At 53.2% G+C, this 17,011-nt stretch overlaps 1 protein-coding gene across 2 annotated transcripts; it reads right to left on the bottom strand.

Moving 5' to 3' along the window:
* Positions 1-10,911: 10,911 nt before the first annotated feature.
* On the bottom strand, positions 10,912-16,638 carry SLC25A28 (solute carrier family 25 member 28). Of its 2 annotated transcripts, XM_073354673.1 has the most exons (4): positions 16,244-16,638; positions 15,254-15,482; positions 13,693-13,749; positions 10,912-12,016 (listed from the first exon to the last, which is right to left on the bottom strand). In XM_073354673.1, the coding sequence occupies exons 1-4, from the start codon at positions 16,529-16,531 to the stop codon at positions 11,499-11,501; spliced, it is 1,092 nt and encodes a 363-aa protein (XP_073210774.1). In that variant the 5' UTR covers positions 16,532-16,638; the 3' UTR covers positions 10,912-11,498. The 2 variants fall into 2 exon arrangements, with proteins under 2 accessions (XP_073210774.1, XP_073210775.1); XM_073354674.1 differs by lacking the exon at positions 16,244-16,638 and having other exon boundaries at positions 15,313-15,401.
* Between the last annotated feature and the right edge of the window lie 373 nt (positions 16,639-17,011).

The following is a 17,011-nucleotide window of genomic DNA, read 5'->3' on the forward strand; positions in this document are numbered from 1 at the left end:
AGGCGGGGGGTAGGAAAAAACAAGGGGAAATAGGCTTGAATAGAGACTGGGAGTGGCTAAGTCATTATGCAAGGTAGCCTAAGTTAATTGTACCCAATTTGCAAATGAATTCCCATTCAGCAGTTTCTCGCTGGAGTCTGGATTTGAAGTTTTTTTGTTGTAAAATAGCGACTTCCATGTCTGTAATCGCGTGACCAGAGAGATTGAAGTGTTCTCCGACTGGTTTATGAATGTTATAATTCTTGACATCTGATTTGTGTCCATTTATTCTTTTACATAGAGACTGTCCAGTTTGACCAACGTACATGGCAGAAGGGCATTGCTGGCACATGATGGCATATATCACATTGGTGGATGTGCAGGTGAACGAGCCTCTGATAGTGTGGCTGATGTTATTCGGCCCTGTGATGGTGTCCCCTGAATAGATATGTGGGCACAGTTGGCAACGGGCTTTGTTGCAAGGATAGGTTCCTGGGTTAAAAGAAAAGGAGTACTTGGGGCACCTTAGAGACTAACCAATTTATTTGAGCATGAGCTTTCGTGAGCTACAGCATGAAGTGAGCTGTAGCTCACGAAAGCTCATGCTCAAATAAATTGGTTAGTCGCTAAGGTGCCACAAGTACTCCTTTTCTTTTTGCGAAGACAGACTAACACGGCTGTTACTCTGTTCCTGGGTTAGTGGTTCTGTTGTGTGGTATGTGGTTGCTGGTGAGTATTTGCTCCAGGTTGGGGGGCTGTCTGTAGGCAAGGACTGGCCTGTCTCCCAAGATTTGTCAGAGTGTTGGGTCATCCTTCAGGATAGGTTGTAGATCCTTAATAATGCGTTGGACGGGTTTTAGTTGGGGGCTGAAGGTGACGGCTAGTGGCGTTCTGTTATTTTCTTTGTTAGGCCTGTCCTGTTGTAGGTGACTTCTGAGAACTCTTCTGGCTCTATCAATCTGTTTCTTCACTTCCGCAGGTGGGTAGGGTAGTTGTAAGAATGCTTGATAGAGATCTTGTAGGTGTCTGTCTCTGTCTGAGGGGTTGGAGCAAATGTGGTTGTATCGCAGAGCTTGGCTGTAGACGATGGATCGTGTGGTGTGGTCAGGGTGAAAGCTGGAGGCATGTAGGTAGGAATAGCGGTCAGTAGGTTTCCGGTATAGGGTGGCGTTTATGTGACCATCATTTATTAGCACTGTAGTGTCCAGGAAGTGGATCTCTTGTGTGGACTGGACCAGGCTGAGGTTGATGGTGGGATGGAAATTGTTGAAATCATGGTGGAATTCCTCAAGGGCTTCTTTTCCATGGGTCCAGATGATGAAGATGTCATCAATATAGCGCAAGTAGAGTAGGGGCATTAGGGGACGAGAGTTGAGGAAGCGTTGTTCTAAGTCAGCCATAAAAATTTTGGCATCCTGTGGGGCCATGCGGGTACCTATAGCAGTGCTGCTGATTTGAAGGTATACATTGTCCCCAAATGTGAAATAGTTATGGGTAAGGACAAAGTCACAAAGTTCAGTCACCAGGTTAGCCGTGACATTATCGGGGATAGTGTTCTTGACGGCTTGTAGTCCGTCTTTGTGTGGAATGTTGGTGTAGAGGGCTTCTACATCCATAGTGGCCAGGATGGTGTTATCAGGAAGATCACCAATGGATTGTAGTTTCCTCAGGAAGTCAGTGGTGTCTCGAAGGTAGCTGGGAGTGCTGGTAGCGTAGGGCCCGAGGAGGGAGTCTACATAGCCAGACAATCCTGCTGTCAGGGTGCCAATGCCTGAGATGATGGGGCGCCCAGGATTTCCAGGTTTATGGATCTTGGGTAGTAGATAGAATATCCCAGGTCGGGGTTCCAGGGGTGTGTCTGTGCGGATTTGATCTTGTGCTTTTTCAGGGAGTTTCTTGAGCAAATGCTGTTGCTGCTTTTGGTAACTCTCAGTGGGATCAGAGGGTAGTTGTAAGAGTGCTTGATAGAGATCTTGTAGGTGTGTCTGTCTCTGTCTGAGGGGTTGGAGCAAATGCAGTTGTATCGCAGAGCTTGGCTGTAGACTATGGATTGTGTGGTGTGGTCAGGGTGAAAGCTGGAGGCATGTAGGTAGGAATAGCGGTCAGTAGGTTTCCGGTATAGGGTGGTGGTGATGTGACCATCGTTTATTAGCACTGTAGTGTCCAGGAAGTGCATTTTCACTGGCATTCACTATGTTAGACGTCCAATTGCCATTAACCTTCTTGGTGAAAATCAAAGCAAATAAGTCATTAAGCATCTCTGCCATTTCCACATTTTCGGTTATTGTCTTTTCCCCCTCATTGAGTAGTGGGCCTACCCTGTCCTTGGTCTTCCTCTTGCTTCTAATGTATTTGTAGAATGTTTTCATGTTTCGTTTTATGTCCCTAGCTAGTTTGATCTCGTTTTGTGCCTGGGCTTTTCTAATTTTGTCCTACATACTTGTGTTATTTGTTTATATTCATCATTTGTAAGTTGACCGTGTTTCCACTTTTTTTGGGACTTTTTTTGAGTTTTAGATCATTGAAGCCAGTTAAGCCAGGGTGGTCTCTGGCCATACTTCCTATCTTTCCTACACAGGGGGATAGTTTTCTCTTGTGCCCTTAATAATGTCTCTCTGAAAAACTGCCAACTGTCTTCAGTTGTTTTTCCCCTTAAAAGTGCTTCCCATAGGATTTTACCTACCAACTCCCTGAGTTTGCTAGACTTCCCTCTTGAAATTCATTGTCTTTATTGTGCTGTTCTCCCTCCTACCATGCCTTAGAATCATGAACTCTACTATTTCATGATCACTTTCACCCAAGTTGCCTACCACTTTCAAACTCTCAACCAGTTCCTCCCTATTTGTCAAAATCAAATCTAGAACAGCCTCTCCTCCATAGCTTTCTCAGTCTTCTGAAATAAAAAATTGTCTCCAATACATTCCAAGAACTTGTTAGATAATCTGTGCCCCGCTGTGTTACTTTCCCAGCAGATGTCCTAAGCAAGCTGTACCCTTCTATACCAATATTCCAGTCATGTGTATTATCCCACCAAGTCTCCGTGATGCCAACTATGTCATAGTTGAGTTTATTTACTGGCATTTTGAGTTCTTCCTGCTTATTCCCCATACTTCTTGCATTAGTATACAGACATCTCAGATACTTATTTGATTCCCCTCCCCTGACTTCTGTCTTGTCTCTCCTTTATTTCTGCTATAACAGCCCATGCTCCCCCCAGATTCTGATCCTTCTCCGAGGTCTCCATGTTTTTTACTTACCTGTGGGCTTTGGTCACCTGCCCCCATCGAACCTAGTTTAAAGCGCTCCTCACTAGATTAGCCAGTCTGTAGACATATATGCTCTTCCCCTTCCTTTATGAGGTCAGCCTATCTCTGATTAGCATCCTTCTTCCTGGAACAGCATCCTGTGGTCAAGGAAGCCGAAACCCTCCCGGCGACACCATCCTCGCAGCCAGGCATTCACCTCCAGGATGCATCGGTCTCTGCCTGGGCCCCTACCCTTAACTGAAGAGAACAGCACCTGCACTCCCAACTCCCTCACCCTTACTCCCAGAGCCCTGTAGTCACTTCGGATCTGCTGAGGATCAAACCTCGTAGTATCATTTGTGCCCACATGGATGAGTAGCATGGGGTAGTAGTCAGAGGGACGGATGATCCTCGACAATCCCTCCGTAACATCTCAGATACGGGCAGGCAGCATACCTCCCGGGATGCCATGTCAGGGCAACAGATAGGTGCCTCCATCCCCCTCAGAAGAGAGGCTCCCATCACCCCTACCATACGTTTCCTCTTGGGAGTGGCGGCTGTGATCCTCCCAGCCTTGGGGGTACATGGCCTCTCCTCCTCCACCTTTGGGAGCAACGAGTGATGAGGAATCGCCAGGGCAGCATATCAGTTTTCCATCATCATGGTGGGTGGGTTGGGAGTAGGGATGGGGCACAGCCTGCTGCTGGACGTCACCAGCAGCCAGTGACCTCCCTGTGACAGAGCCATATCCTCCTCCCCCGGCGGCATGCGCAGTCCTCTGTAGCTGGATAGCGTCCTCAGCCATGGAAGCCTCCATATGAAAACTGTCAATGAATTCCTTGTGGGCACGGATGCGCATCGGCCTAGCCACCTCCTCCTGTACCTCTCCCCCCTGCTTCCTGAGAGATTCCACCAGCAGGCACCTTTCACATTGGATGCTCCCCCCATCCTGGCTTTCTGAGAGTGGGAAATGCAGGGCCCAGTCTCTGCAAGTCCATGCCAGGATCTGGGTAGAGACATCCACGGTTAGGTTCTCTGTCTGGATACAGGCGCAGGAGACAGGAGCAGCGTGGGCACTGGCGATGTGGCCATTCCTAAGCATAACAATAATATTATGACTCCCTCCTACAGACTCCTCTCTCTAGCTCCCCTTGGTCGCTTAGGCTCTGACTTTTAAGGCCTTCCCTCCTAGGTCAGCCCTACCCCTCGTTAATCACATAGGGGGAGGGTGATCACAAGGCTGACTGAGGCTGATCAAGGGAACAATGGCTCAGACTGTCCCCAAACACACAATCCCAATTGACCCTGTAACTGAAATAACCTGAAAGAAAAAGAAAAAACTGCCAAACAAACTCACTCACCCCAAGGTTAGTACTCACACTATAGTATCTGAATACTTCACAGATATTAATTAATTTATTTTCACAACATCCCTGTGAGGTATGAAAAGGGATAGCCTCTGTTTGCCAGAAGCTGGGAATGGGCAACAGGGGATGGATTACTTGATGATTCCCTGTTCTGTTCATTCCCTCTGGGGCACCTGGCATTGGCCACTGTCAGAAGACATCCGATGAAGTGAGCTGTAGCTCATGAAAGCTTAGAATGATAGAATCATAGAATGATAGAATATCAGGGTTGGAAGGGACCCCAGAAGGTCATCTAGTCCAACCCCCTGCTCGAAGCAGGACCAATTCCCAGTTAAATCATCCCAGCCAGGGCTTTGTCAAGCCTGACCTTAAAAACCTCTAAGGAAGGAGATTCTACCACCTCCCTAGGTAACGCATTCCAGTGTTTCACCACCCTCTTAGTGAAAAAGTTTTTCCTAATATCCAATCTAAACCTCCCCCACTGCAACTTGAGACCATTACTCCTCGTTCTGTCATCTGCTACCATTGAGAACAGTCTAGAGCCATCCTCTTTGGAACCCCCTTTCAGGTAGTTGAAAGCAGCTATCAAATCCCCCCTCATTCTTCTCTTCTGCAGGCTAAACAATCCCAGCTCCCTCAGCCTCTCCTCATAACTCATGTGTTCCAGTCCCCTAATCATTTTTTGTTGCCCTTTGCTGGACTCTCTCCAATTTATCCACATCCTTCTTGAAGTGTGGGGCCCAAAACTGGACACAGTACTCCAGATGAGGCCTCACCAATGTCCTTAGCATACAGTTGGAAGGACTGGGCCTACTGAGGCTTATGCTCAAATAAATTTGTTAGTCTCTAAGGTGCCACAAGTACTCCTTTTCTTTTTGCGAATACAGACTAACACGGCTGCTACTCTGAAACCTGTCAGAAGACAGGATATAGGGCTAGATGGACCTTTGGTCTGACCCAGCCTGGCCGTTCTGATGGTCTTATGTTATGTTCTTGTGCTGGTTTCTCCTTCTCTTCTCTCTCATATTGACACTGCCTTTCCTGGTCTGCAAAATGCTGGAGTTCCAGGCACCCTCTCCTGCTCCAGCCGCTGGGTTGTCCACTGCTCCGGTTGCAGTGGGGTGCTTGGCCAGGATGGAACAGGCTGCAGCTTTCATCAGCCTCGTTCCTGCTTCCCTCCAGGGCATTGGCCCTAAGATTCTCCCCATCTGCTGGACCCTCTGCCAATGCGCTGGAGGTCTGCGGAGAGCCTGAACCATCCTTCCCTGGCAGGTTATTAGGATAGACAAATTGTGGTTCTTTGTGATCACAAATTCACCACAGCTCCAGCTCAGAACAAGCACCTCAGTAGGCCCAGTCCTTCCAACTGTACGCTAAGGACTGGGGCCTTCCACGGACCAGGGTCCTGTCCATTTGCTGGATCAGAAATAAGGCCCTGAGCCAGTTTAAAACCAGGCTATTTATGCAAAAATCCTGTGTGTGCACGCACATGTGCCCTGGAGAATCTGGTTTGAACCAGTACATGCATCTCTGTCCAGGGGGGTGACTTCATAGGGTTGCTCAGGGAGGAAGTACAGTATGAGAGAAGGCACGTACAATGCCACAATAGCATGTACACAATTACACATTTAATACAATGGACCCCAAAGGCATCAATGCTAATCCTAGAAGGTTTAATGTCCTTAAAGTTTCTCTCACTTATATAAGGTTTGTTCAGGATATTACAGCATATTGTCTGTCTGTCACAGCCCGTGCAGGACAGACCCATTCAAATAATCCATTGGAACAAGCTAAAATTGTGAACAGATGTTAATAGACATTAGATACCATAAATGCTAAGCACTTCCTCCAGGGAGTCATCTTGTGTGTGGCAATGTGGGCTAGCTGCCTCGGCTCCAGGGACCCCCGCAGGGCATTGTGGGGTATGTGCAATAAGCCACAGGCTCTGCCATGCCTGCAGGGAGAGCTGTGTGGATGCAGTGCATCATCCCACATTGCACCAGTTCATTCACACCCCCAGTGCAAGAGGCCATGGACTGTCGCCATGTTTCAGAGGCCAATTTGTGAAGGTTTGGGGCCGGGAGAGCAGGGAGTAAATTCCAGAAACCCCTCTGCAGTGAACAGAGAAAGGCAGGGGGAGCAGTGTGTGGAAAGGCCAGGACTAAACCCTGCGACCAAGGCCTGACTGGTCCTGAAAGCATTTGTCCTGGTCTCACCAGCATTACTGGCCCTGGCAAGTCACAAGGAATCAGATCTTAAAATGATCAGTTATTGGTGTCTGGTAGCTCCCATGACGTGCCATGTGCTACCTACATGTAGTGGGAGACAGGTTGTGAATTCTTGGCAGAGACTGACACAACAAGCAACATATGAAGAGGGAAGAACAGGGATAAACCAGACAGCCAATGCACAACAGCCCTGGAGCTTTGCCATAACCTCCCTGCTGAACAGTCTGGGTTTGGACAGCTCTAACAGTCTGGGTTTGGACAGCTCTAACAGATCCAGACTAGCCAATGAGGCACACTGCACAGAAACTTCAAATCGGAACCTCATGGTCCCAGGAGCAACCCTTAGAAATCAGAGACCTCCACCAAGTGGAACAGCCAAAGATTTGTGCAGTTCCTGCCTAATGCCTCTGTAATAAATAAAGGTCCCACCTCAGCTTCTGGCTCCTAATAAAAAAGCAGCCGTTGTTACGCTGTCAGATTCCATTGGCCCAGCACTGCTCCTACAGGCAGCCGCGCTTCCAGATAGTGAAAAGGAAGCAGAGCCTCCCTCTGGAACCCTACGCCCTGCGCTGACAATGGACTTGGAGACAGAGGTCCACAGCAAAGGGGTGTAGCCCTTCTGCCAGGAGGTGTTGGCAACAAAAAGGGAAAACAAACAAACAATACTACCCTGGGCACCTTTGGTGAATAATACTTCCCCACTCACCAGCACCGAGTCCAGAGATATGAAACAAAGAGAACTTTACTGGGGGGTGCGGGTGGGGAGGCGGGGCGGGAGACACACAAGGTGGGAGCAGGACAGCAGAGTGAATTGGGGAAAACCTGCAATTAACAAATTCTGTGTGTTAAGACTCCCCCATGCCCTGGGTATCTTAACAATAGTCCCAACCTCAGTCCTCCTCCAGCATTTATAAGTGGCAGGTGTCTTCTACCACTTCCCTCCTGCACTGTTCCCCAGTCATAGTTTATTGTCCTGAATCACAGATGATCAGGGTTGGAAGGGACCTCAGGAGGTCATCTAGTCCCACCCCTGCTCAAAGCAGGGCCAATCCCCAACTAAATCATCCCAGCCAGGGCTTTGTCAAGCCTGACCTTGAAAACCTCTAAGGAAGGAGATTCCACCACCTCCCTAGGTAACGCGTTCCAGTGTTTCACCACACTCCTAGTGAAAGTTTTTCTTAATATCCAACCTAAACCTCCCCCACTGCAACTTGAGATCATTACTCCTCGTTCTGTCATCTGCTACCATTGAGAACAGTCTAGATCCATCCTCTTTGGAACCCCCTTTCAGGTAGTTGAAAGCAACTATCAAAACCCCCCTCATTCTTCTCTTCCGTAGACTAAACAATTCCAGTTCCCTCAGCCTCTCCTCATAACTCATGTGTTCCAGGCCCCTAATCATTTTTGTTGCCCTCCACTGGACTCTCTCCGATTTTTCCACATCCTTCTTGTAGTGTGGGGCCCAAAACTGGACACAATACTCCAGATGAGGCCTCACCAATATCGAATAGAGGGGAACGATCACGTCCCTCGATCTGCTGGCAATGCCCCTACTTATACACCCCAAAATGCCACTGGCCTTCTTGGTAACAAGGGCACACTGTTGACTCATATCCAGCTTCTCGTCCACTGTAACCCCTAGGTCCTTTTCTGCAGAACTGCTGCCTAGCCATTCGGTCCCTAGTCTGTAGGAGTGCATGGGATTCTTCTGTCCTAAGTACAGGACTCTGCACTTGTCCTTGTTGAACCTCATCAGATTTCTTTTGGCCCAATCCTCTAATTCCAAGGATTCTCCCAGGCCCATGCTGCTCATGGGACTCTACCCCATGACTCACCTGAAACAACTTCAGCTTTAATTACTGGCTGGGACGGGCTGCACGCAGCCCGCCACACACTGTGGTTTTATCTTCAAACACACCATCACCCTGCAGCGCAACAGTCACCACATCTACCCTGCCGAAGCAGCTACAGCAAAGCCACATCCACGTGTCTGGAACAAATCAGTTTAACTTAAAACCCGCACGTTACAACACCTGCGCTCCACCCCTCCCCTTTGCCACCAGCGTTTCCAATCTCCCTGACCCAATTGGGCCTCACCGCAGCTGTGGTCAGGGTGACTCCAAACACCTTTGGGTCAGTGTTTTGTCCCTTTTCCCAAAAGGGTCAATGCCACTGGATTGCCCCAAACTCAAAGCTTAGAGGTAGTTAAAAAACGTGGCCCAAACGGTCACGGGAAGGAAATGCAAATGAGGCCGGCCCATTCAGCCCCTTCCCCCCGCTCTCCAATGGACAAGCAGAGAGCACCCTTCCCTAGGAGCCCCTGGCCACCTGGAGCTCTCGGGGAGCTCTGAGCAGCTCTTCCCTCCAGTCACCAACAGTTATCAATAGCGAGCTCCATTCTCTGTAAGGCCACAAGGCTTACAGAAAAAAAATCAGACCAAAGAAATACTTTTCCATGCAACACACCATTGCCCAGTGGAACTTGCTGCTACATGAGACCATTGAGGTCAAGAGCTTTGGAGAATTAAAAAAAGGATTTGATAGTTCTCGAGAGAAGATCCAGAAGTTATAGTAAAAGAATTGGGGGAAGCAATCCAATCATTCACAGGCAAGAACCAACCTATCTGGGCTCACAAGGAAGTTTTCCCTGCGGGCAGAGGAACCCATGCTTGCCTATCCCTGCATGTCAGTGCAAGAAGTACCTAGGATTGGTTCCTGCCAGAGACAGGTCACTGGATTAGCTGGCTTATTGCTCTGATCCAATACAGCAATTCCTATGCTCCCATGGCAAACAGAGCCAGCTGCCTTTCCAGCACTGCATGCTGGACCAAGAAGGCAGCAGGAAGGTATTTAGGGCCTAGAGTATCAGTGAAGTTAAGATGCAAGAGACTTGTTCACCAAGGAGGCTCTGACCCAAAGGCCACTCAAGCCTTTCCATTTATTTCCATGAGTTTTCTATCAGCCCTATGTCCATGTCTGTGCCAGCAGAGGAGACAGCCCCAGAGGTGATGTGTTACATACATTGGCTCAGCCAAAGGCCAGCAACTGGCTCATCTCCCCATGGGCAGGAAAGCTGTAGCCCCCTCCTGGAGCATTGCAGAGCACTGCAATTGCCCTATGGGCTGTAGCTCCAGTCCTCTCTAGCATTAGCCTGCATGAAGCCAAGAGCCCCCAAAATGCCACCCACTGCTCTTATTCACACCCTCTCCATCTCACCCATGCTCTTTGCTGACCTTCCTGGTGCAGGTGAACTGTCCTGAGAGCACCTGTATTTCAGCCACACCACACCCTACAGACACACTCATGCAGAGCAGCTAGCAGAAGGTCAGTCCTGTAGCCCAGACAAATCTCCTGCAGCCTCTCCCACTTCTGATCATGATCCATGCCAGCTGCTGAGCAACAGGTCATGGGCTGGAAATAAATAACCCATCCCCCAGCTGGAAATAAATAACCCATCCCCACCACTGAGCACCAGGGTCCCTCTCACCTTCTCAGAGGGCAGCCAAGGCTCCCACTCCTCCTTGACTAGCAGCCAGAGGCCCTTCCCATACACCTACTCCTCCCTCCCTCAATAGCAGACAGGAATCTCCTCCCCTTACTCTCCAACTCTGCAGGAACCCAGCCCCTGCCTAGAGCTCTGGAACGATTCCATACTGAGGGCCATATCTTGAGAGAGCTTCTCGGCATACATCCCATTGACCACTGGCTGGTCCCACTTCTCCCAATAGGGATCATCAGCCAGCCCAGTCTCCCTTCCTTTGCTGTCACTCAGCTCCTCCTTTCTCCGCTTTCCCTCCCAGCCACTGCCGTTTTCCCATCACACCTCATTCGCCACCACCCTGCCCATTTCCCAACTCTCTGGCTGCTGGCTAACAGCCCTGCCTCACCACCAGCCTGCCACATTCTCTCCCGCCTCTCTCCCAGCTCCAAGCAGGGAGTTTTCAGCAGATTTAGTTACATCTCCCCAACATGCAAGATGGGAGCACCATCCGCAGCCTGTACAACTGCATAACACTCACTGGAGAGCTACTGAAAGGCCCCAAGCCAGACCACAGGAGCTGGGCTTTACAAGAGTAACAAGGGACATGACAATAAAGCAGAATTATTTATTGGAGGCGCCAAGAGTAGGAACAATCACAAACCTACGAACTCCCCTCCCGGGCAATCCTTCCTGCCAGCTGGCAACAGGGCAGTCGGTGTCAGGCGTGCATCTGTGTGTGCGTGCTGCTAGACAACGGCTAAGCTTACACTTCCCCCAGCCAGAAACCAGCCAATAGCCCTTGGCACTCCAGGCAATGGCAAGGACCTTTCCTGAGCACCTTAGCTTTGACTTGCCAGTGGTGGGTCATGGTATTCGTTATCCCCAGAGAGACAAAGCTTTACGTTCAAGGAGATTTGGTAGGGGGAAGAGCAGGAACACAGCTCCTAGGTGGAAGTGCAAGGGCAGGTAACCTGGGCTGTAGCTTACAGGATGACATCACTCGAGGGTTCTGGGGACAGGGGCAGGCTGTGCTGTCTGAGCAGAGCTGCAGCAGCCCCAGGCAACAGATGGCCTTGCTAGAACCCAAGGGCTTTCCTGCCTCCCCGTCTCCCGCACAAACCAAACCAAAAGGGAGACACCGAGAGGCAGAGGCAGGGAGGGGAGATTACATGGGCCCAGAGCAGGGCCAAGCTCTGACTCACTTCCCAGCCCGGCGCTCCTCCTGGCGCTTGGTGAGGATGTATTTGAAAAACTCATACACGGACCAAGCAATGGCTGTGGAGGGCATCTGGTAAATGACCCGGGCCTGGACCCCACGGAAGTAGGCGGTCACACCGCCCACTCGGTACACCGTCCTGAAGGCATTGGCCATGCCTGTGATATGTCCACTGATGTTGGAGTTCAAGGCCAGGGACTCCTGGGTGTTGAGCAGTGTTTTGCAAACGTCCAATGGCGTGGTAGCAGCGGCGGCCACAGCACCCGCGCAGGCCCCTGAGACCACATGGGAGCCAGGGTTATACTGTCTTTGGGGGTTGAGCTGCTCCTGCAGAAATTCGTAAGTCATGAAGTGGATGGCTTGGAAGGGGATGTTCATGGTGAGCTGGGTAGTGTAGCTGCGGTAGAAGGCCCCAGCCCCTTCGTTGCGCCATACGGCCTGCACACAGTCCGTCACCCGCTGGTAAGGTGAGTTGTACATCTGCATCCTTTGCTTGACCACTTGGGGCAGATGACAGCAGCAAGCAGTCAGCGACAGCGTCCAGTGGCCAAGCCACCAAGGGGATAACGAGAGAGAGAAAGGATGAGTATAGGGCTAGGGAGCTCCCTGGGTTCTATTCTCACTGGCTTCAGAGACAACTGACAACTAAGACCAGAAAACCCCTGGTTCAAGATCCGTAACTCCCAGCAACCCCACACCCAGCCAGGAATCTAGCTAGAGCAGGGGTTCTCAAACTGGGGGTCAGGACCCCTCAGGGGGTTGCAAGGTTATTACATGGCGGGGTCGTGAGCTGTCAACCTCCACGCCAACCCCACTTTGCCTCCAGCATTTATAATGGTGTTAAATATATAAAAAAAAGTGTTTTTAATTTATATGGGGGGTGAGGGGGTCGCACTCAAAGGCTTGCTATGTGAAAGCGGTCACCTGTAAAAACATTTGAGAACCACTGAGCTAGAACTGCTCTTTGCAGGGTGCCAGCTACCTCACCATATTAGTATCCGGCTGCACACCCAAGGGCTGCTACACTTCATTTCAGTCAGCTTTCGCACACTGAGCTCAGCACCAAGCATCTACGTCTTCCCTTGGAGAGACCAATCCCTCCCTCTGTTGTTACAGACCTATGAGGCAGTCAGAGAACATCATTCCGTTTCTCAGATGGATCTCAGCATCTGGGCAGATCCCTGCATTTCTACAGCATCTTCCATCCCAGAATAGCCCCAAGTATTTCACTAATTCAGCCAGACACATGTGCTCATTTACAGCCACAGCCCAGATTACTTCCAAGTGGAAAACAGCAGCTGTTCAAGAGCCTAACTCAAGCTCTACGCAGCAGAGCAGAAACAACTCTCTGACTGCGACTGCAGGGGGATTCAGGAGACAGAACACAAATAACTGAGCTGGAATTTGGGCGGGTCACCAGGCCTAACACCCCATGTCCTGCAGAAAGAGCCAGAGCACACCTTAGCGTGGGGCATAGGGGTCAGCCTCACCACAAGGAGGGAATGTCATCTACTGAGCCAAAAGCACCTGCATGTTCTTGGGGAGTAACATCCAAGCAATGGGCAAGCCCAGCTCTTTGCCTTTGCAGGTGCACTCAGACTCAAGAGGCATTTGGCTGCAAGTATGTATCTTGCGAAGGCTCTCCTAGGAACACCCTACAAAGGGGATGCAGGACCTTGAGGGAAGGCCGCTTCCACAGAGCAGTGTTTCCCAGCACTCACACCCTCTCCCTAGCCTCAGCACAGGTGGGCCCAAGTGAGAACTGCACTCACCACAGCCCAGATCGCTGGTAATCTGAATCCAGATCCACTAGCTAGAGCTGCTGCTTTTTCTGCTGATCCCCATGACAAGTCCCTTGGGGGAAACGGCTGACTCCCTCACTCTCTGCCACTAGATTCCCCAGACTGAGGCTGGCTCCTTTTTCCTAGGACAGAAACCTTCTGGCTAATCCAACTCCCTAAATGGATATCACTGAGCTATCCAGGCCTGGGCCTTAGGCAGGGGATGTTGCTCTCTGCAGGACTCTCCCTCATTAGGGCAGAATGAGAGCGCCCCCTGGTGCCACAGACAGGAGCACAGCACAGAGATGAATTCAGCTCCCACACAGAGGAAGCACCACACACCCTCACCCCCGCCTATGGGGCCTCCCCTGCAGAGGAGATGGGGTCATCATTACCTTCCACAGGGTTCATAGCTGCATCATGGAGCAAAGTTGCTACACACCCCGCTGCACCTGTAAAACAAGAACTGACACATGTGAGGGGAGGAGATGGCGAGAGACCCAGGGCTCCACTGAGCCCCAGAGCCCCTCGCCAGAGAAGAGGGAGACACCCACTGCCAGGACTCCACTACCAGAAAGGAGAAGACTGGTAAATTCCTAATGCAGCCACCACATCCTGCCCAAGAGGAGGGCCAGATGCCAGCAACCCCCAGCTTCAGAACCCACAAATTGAGGGGAAGTGCAATAATCTGCCAGATCCCTATGGAGACGACTAGGCCTCACTTAATCCCAGCACCTACTAGAGAGAAGATGCAAACAGACTCACAGGGACCCCATCGGACCATGCCTCACCATGTCCCAGAGTGAGAAACCACTCCATAGTCAGGATCCCACTGAACCCCAGTATCCACCAGGGTAAAATACACCCTCCAATGCAGGTCCAACGAGTCCCAAATCTGTTCAAGCACAGCAGCGTGGGGAGCCAGAGAAAGTCAAAGGCACCCTAGGAGTAAGGCACGGGAACTCTGAGGGCTGCATCCTGAACCCAGCTCCACTCTACCTACCCACAATGCTGCAGTCAATCCCAGCTCAGAGACGAGGGGAAGTCCTGCAGGCAGCTCCCATCCACAGGTGTTGCTGTGAGCAAGGGGAAGGTGTTGGCCAGCTCCCAGCCCCACTAACCTGTTCCTCAAAGTCAGATACCTGGGAACATCTCAGACAGGTCTATGAATAGGTTCAAGCACGAGTACAGTACTTCCCCTTGCCCAGCACTGGGATTGGTAGGGAAGGGTGATGTGGAACCAGAGCACTGCGCAGATGGGCTGCTAGCTAATGACTGGAGAGAGGACATTGCTTAGGACATCTGCTCCATCTTCAGCAGACTGGCCTGAGTGCAGCACATCTAATGCTTTAAGCCCACCGCACTAAGTATCAGCCTCGGCTATTGCTACCAGTTGTGTCTCCCTGCCCATTGGCCACCATCACCAAGGAAACCTTGCCCTGGGCTGGGCGAGGAAACTGGTGGCATTACAGCACCTTGGAGAGCCACACAGCAAGCCCAGGCCCCTACGCCTGACTCCCCAAAGAACCGGCACACACGCACCGTGCTCCCCTCCCATTAGCTGGGGCACAGTTGTTTTCCCCATTGCTGCACCTGGCCCCTTGAACAGGTCTAAACAGTAGCAAGCACCTCTAGTGCCACTCATGCTCTCCCCTTGATGCACACAGCCCTTGCCTGCTCTACCGCCAGTGCAGAGGAGCGGACACAGAGGCCCAGCAGAGCTGGTACAGAGCTATGCAGATACAATGTCTGGGAGATGGTACCTATGCAGAGGGAGAGAAACAGCTCTGACAACCAGTCTGAGCTCTCTTGAGTCATCCTGAGGGAGCACAAGAGACCTGGCTTCTGGGGATGCCCTGCCCTTGACTTTACCACCCCAGCCAGCAGGGCTGCCCTCAGCTGCTCTAGCCCCTCGGGGATGGTGGTGCAGGGAAGCGGTGCAGGAAGGATCAATACCATTGGCCACATGGCTATTGCCCCCAGCATGGATAACATCACTCAATGTCTTTTTTAACTTTTCATAGCAGGCAAAATACAAGGCGTGGGCAGGGCCGGCCCCAGTGGCCGTGATGTTCATGCCCCGCATTGGCCTCCAGAAACCCTCTGTCTGGACGATCCGCCACAGGGCCTCGAGCACATTCCGATAGCGGGCGGCAGGCTCCGGCTGCAAACTCTGCATCCGCGTCTGAAAGTGCAGCAAGAGAGGGGCGTTACGTGCACCGAACAGCTCTGTGGACAGCCCAGCCCTGGCCCCCAGCTCTCCCCAGGCTGCCCGGGCTGGACTGGAGAGCCCAGGCAGCAGCGCCAGGCAGGACGCCGGGCCGGTCGGAAGGGTCCTGCCCCGGGCCGGGATGTCGGGCCGGCCGGGAGGCTCCAGTCGCGGGCCAGGGAGCAGCGCCAGGCAGGAGGGTCCTGCCCCGGGCCGGGATGTCGGGCCAGCCGGGAGGGTCCTGCCCCGGGCCAGGGAGCAGCGCCAGACGGGAGGATCCTGCCCCGGGCCGGGAGGCTCCAGTCGCGGGCCAGGGAGCAGCGCCAGGCAGGAGGGTCCTGCCCCGGGCCGGGATGTCGGGCCGGCCGGGAGGGAGGGAGGGTCCTGCCCCGAGCGGGGAGGGAGGGAGGGACGGAGGGAGGGAGGGTCCTGCCCCGGGCCGGCCGGGAGGGAGGGTCCTGCCCCGGGCCGGCCGGGAGGGAGGGACGGAGGGAGGGAGGGTCCTGCCCCGGGCCGGCCGGGAGGGAGGGTCCTGCCCCGGGCCGGCCGGGAGGGAGGGTCCTGCCCCGGGCCGGCCGGGAGGGGGGGAGGGAGGGTCCTGCCCCGGGCCGGAGGGAGGGAGGGTCCTGCCCCGGGCCGGCCGGGAGGGGGGGAGGGAGGGTCCTGCCCCGGGCCGGAGGGAGGGAGGGAGGGTCCTGCCCCGGGCCGGCAGCCCCCGCGCGCGGCGCGCCCCTCACCTTGACGCAGTCCACGGGGTACATCACGCAGTGCTCCAGCACCCCCGCCACGGCCCCGGCCAGCATGTGGGTGGAGACGGCGGCGCCCTGCGGCAGCGCCTCGTAGTCCGGGTCGGAGGCGGGCTCCGGCCTCCGCGCCGCCTCGGAGCCCCCGGGCCCGGGCGCGGCCTCCGCCCCGCCCCGCCGGGCCCAGCCGTGGCCCCCGCCCAGCAGCAGCAGCAGGATGCGGCCCGGCCGCGGCCCGCCCCCGGGGCCCGCGCCCGCCCCCGCGCCCGCCCCCAGCTCCATGGCGCCGCCCGGGGCCTCGGATCCCGCTCCGGGAGCCGCCGTCTCAGCCACGGGCCGCGTCCAACCGGAGGCTCCCGCTCAGCCCGCCACGCCTCCTCAGCGCCTATTGGCCGGCGGCACTTTCCGCCCCGCCCGTCAGCGGCCTCGATTGGCCAGACTCCCGCCCGCCTACCGACACCTTCTATTGGTTAGCCGCGCGCTGGGCCCCAAACATGCCCAGTTCCCATTGGGCAGCCGCTCCCTCCGACACACGCATCCACAACGCCTACTGGCCAGCTGCGTCTTCAGCCACGCCCATCCGCAGAGCCTATTGGCCAACCGATCCTTTTCTCCCGCCCATTTGAAGAGCCGATTGGGCAGGCTATCTTTGACCTTTTGTACTCTTCAAGCTTTATTGGTTCTTCCTTTCCCTCAAAATCGCCATTATTATGGCAGAGGAGCCGCTATTGGGTTTTTCGGCTGCCACTCAGAATCGCGGAT

This window comes from Lepidochelys kempii, chromosome 7, assembly GCF_965140265.1.
Source record: "Lepidochelys kempii isolate rLepKem1 chromosome 7, rLepKem1.hap2, whole genome shotgun sequence".
NCBI lineage: Eukaryota > Metazoa > Chordata > Testudines > Cheloniidae > Lepidochelys > Lepidochelys kempii.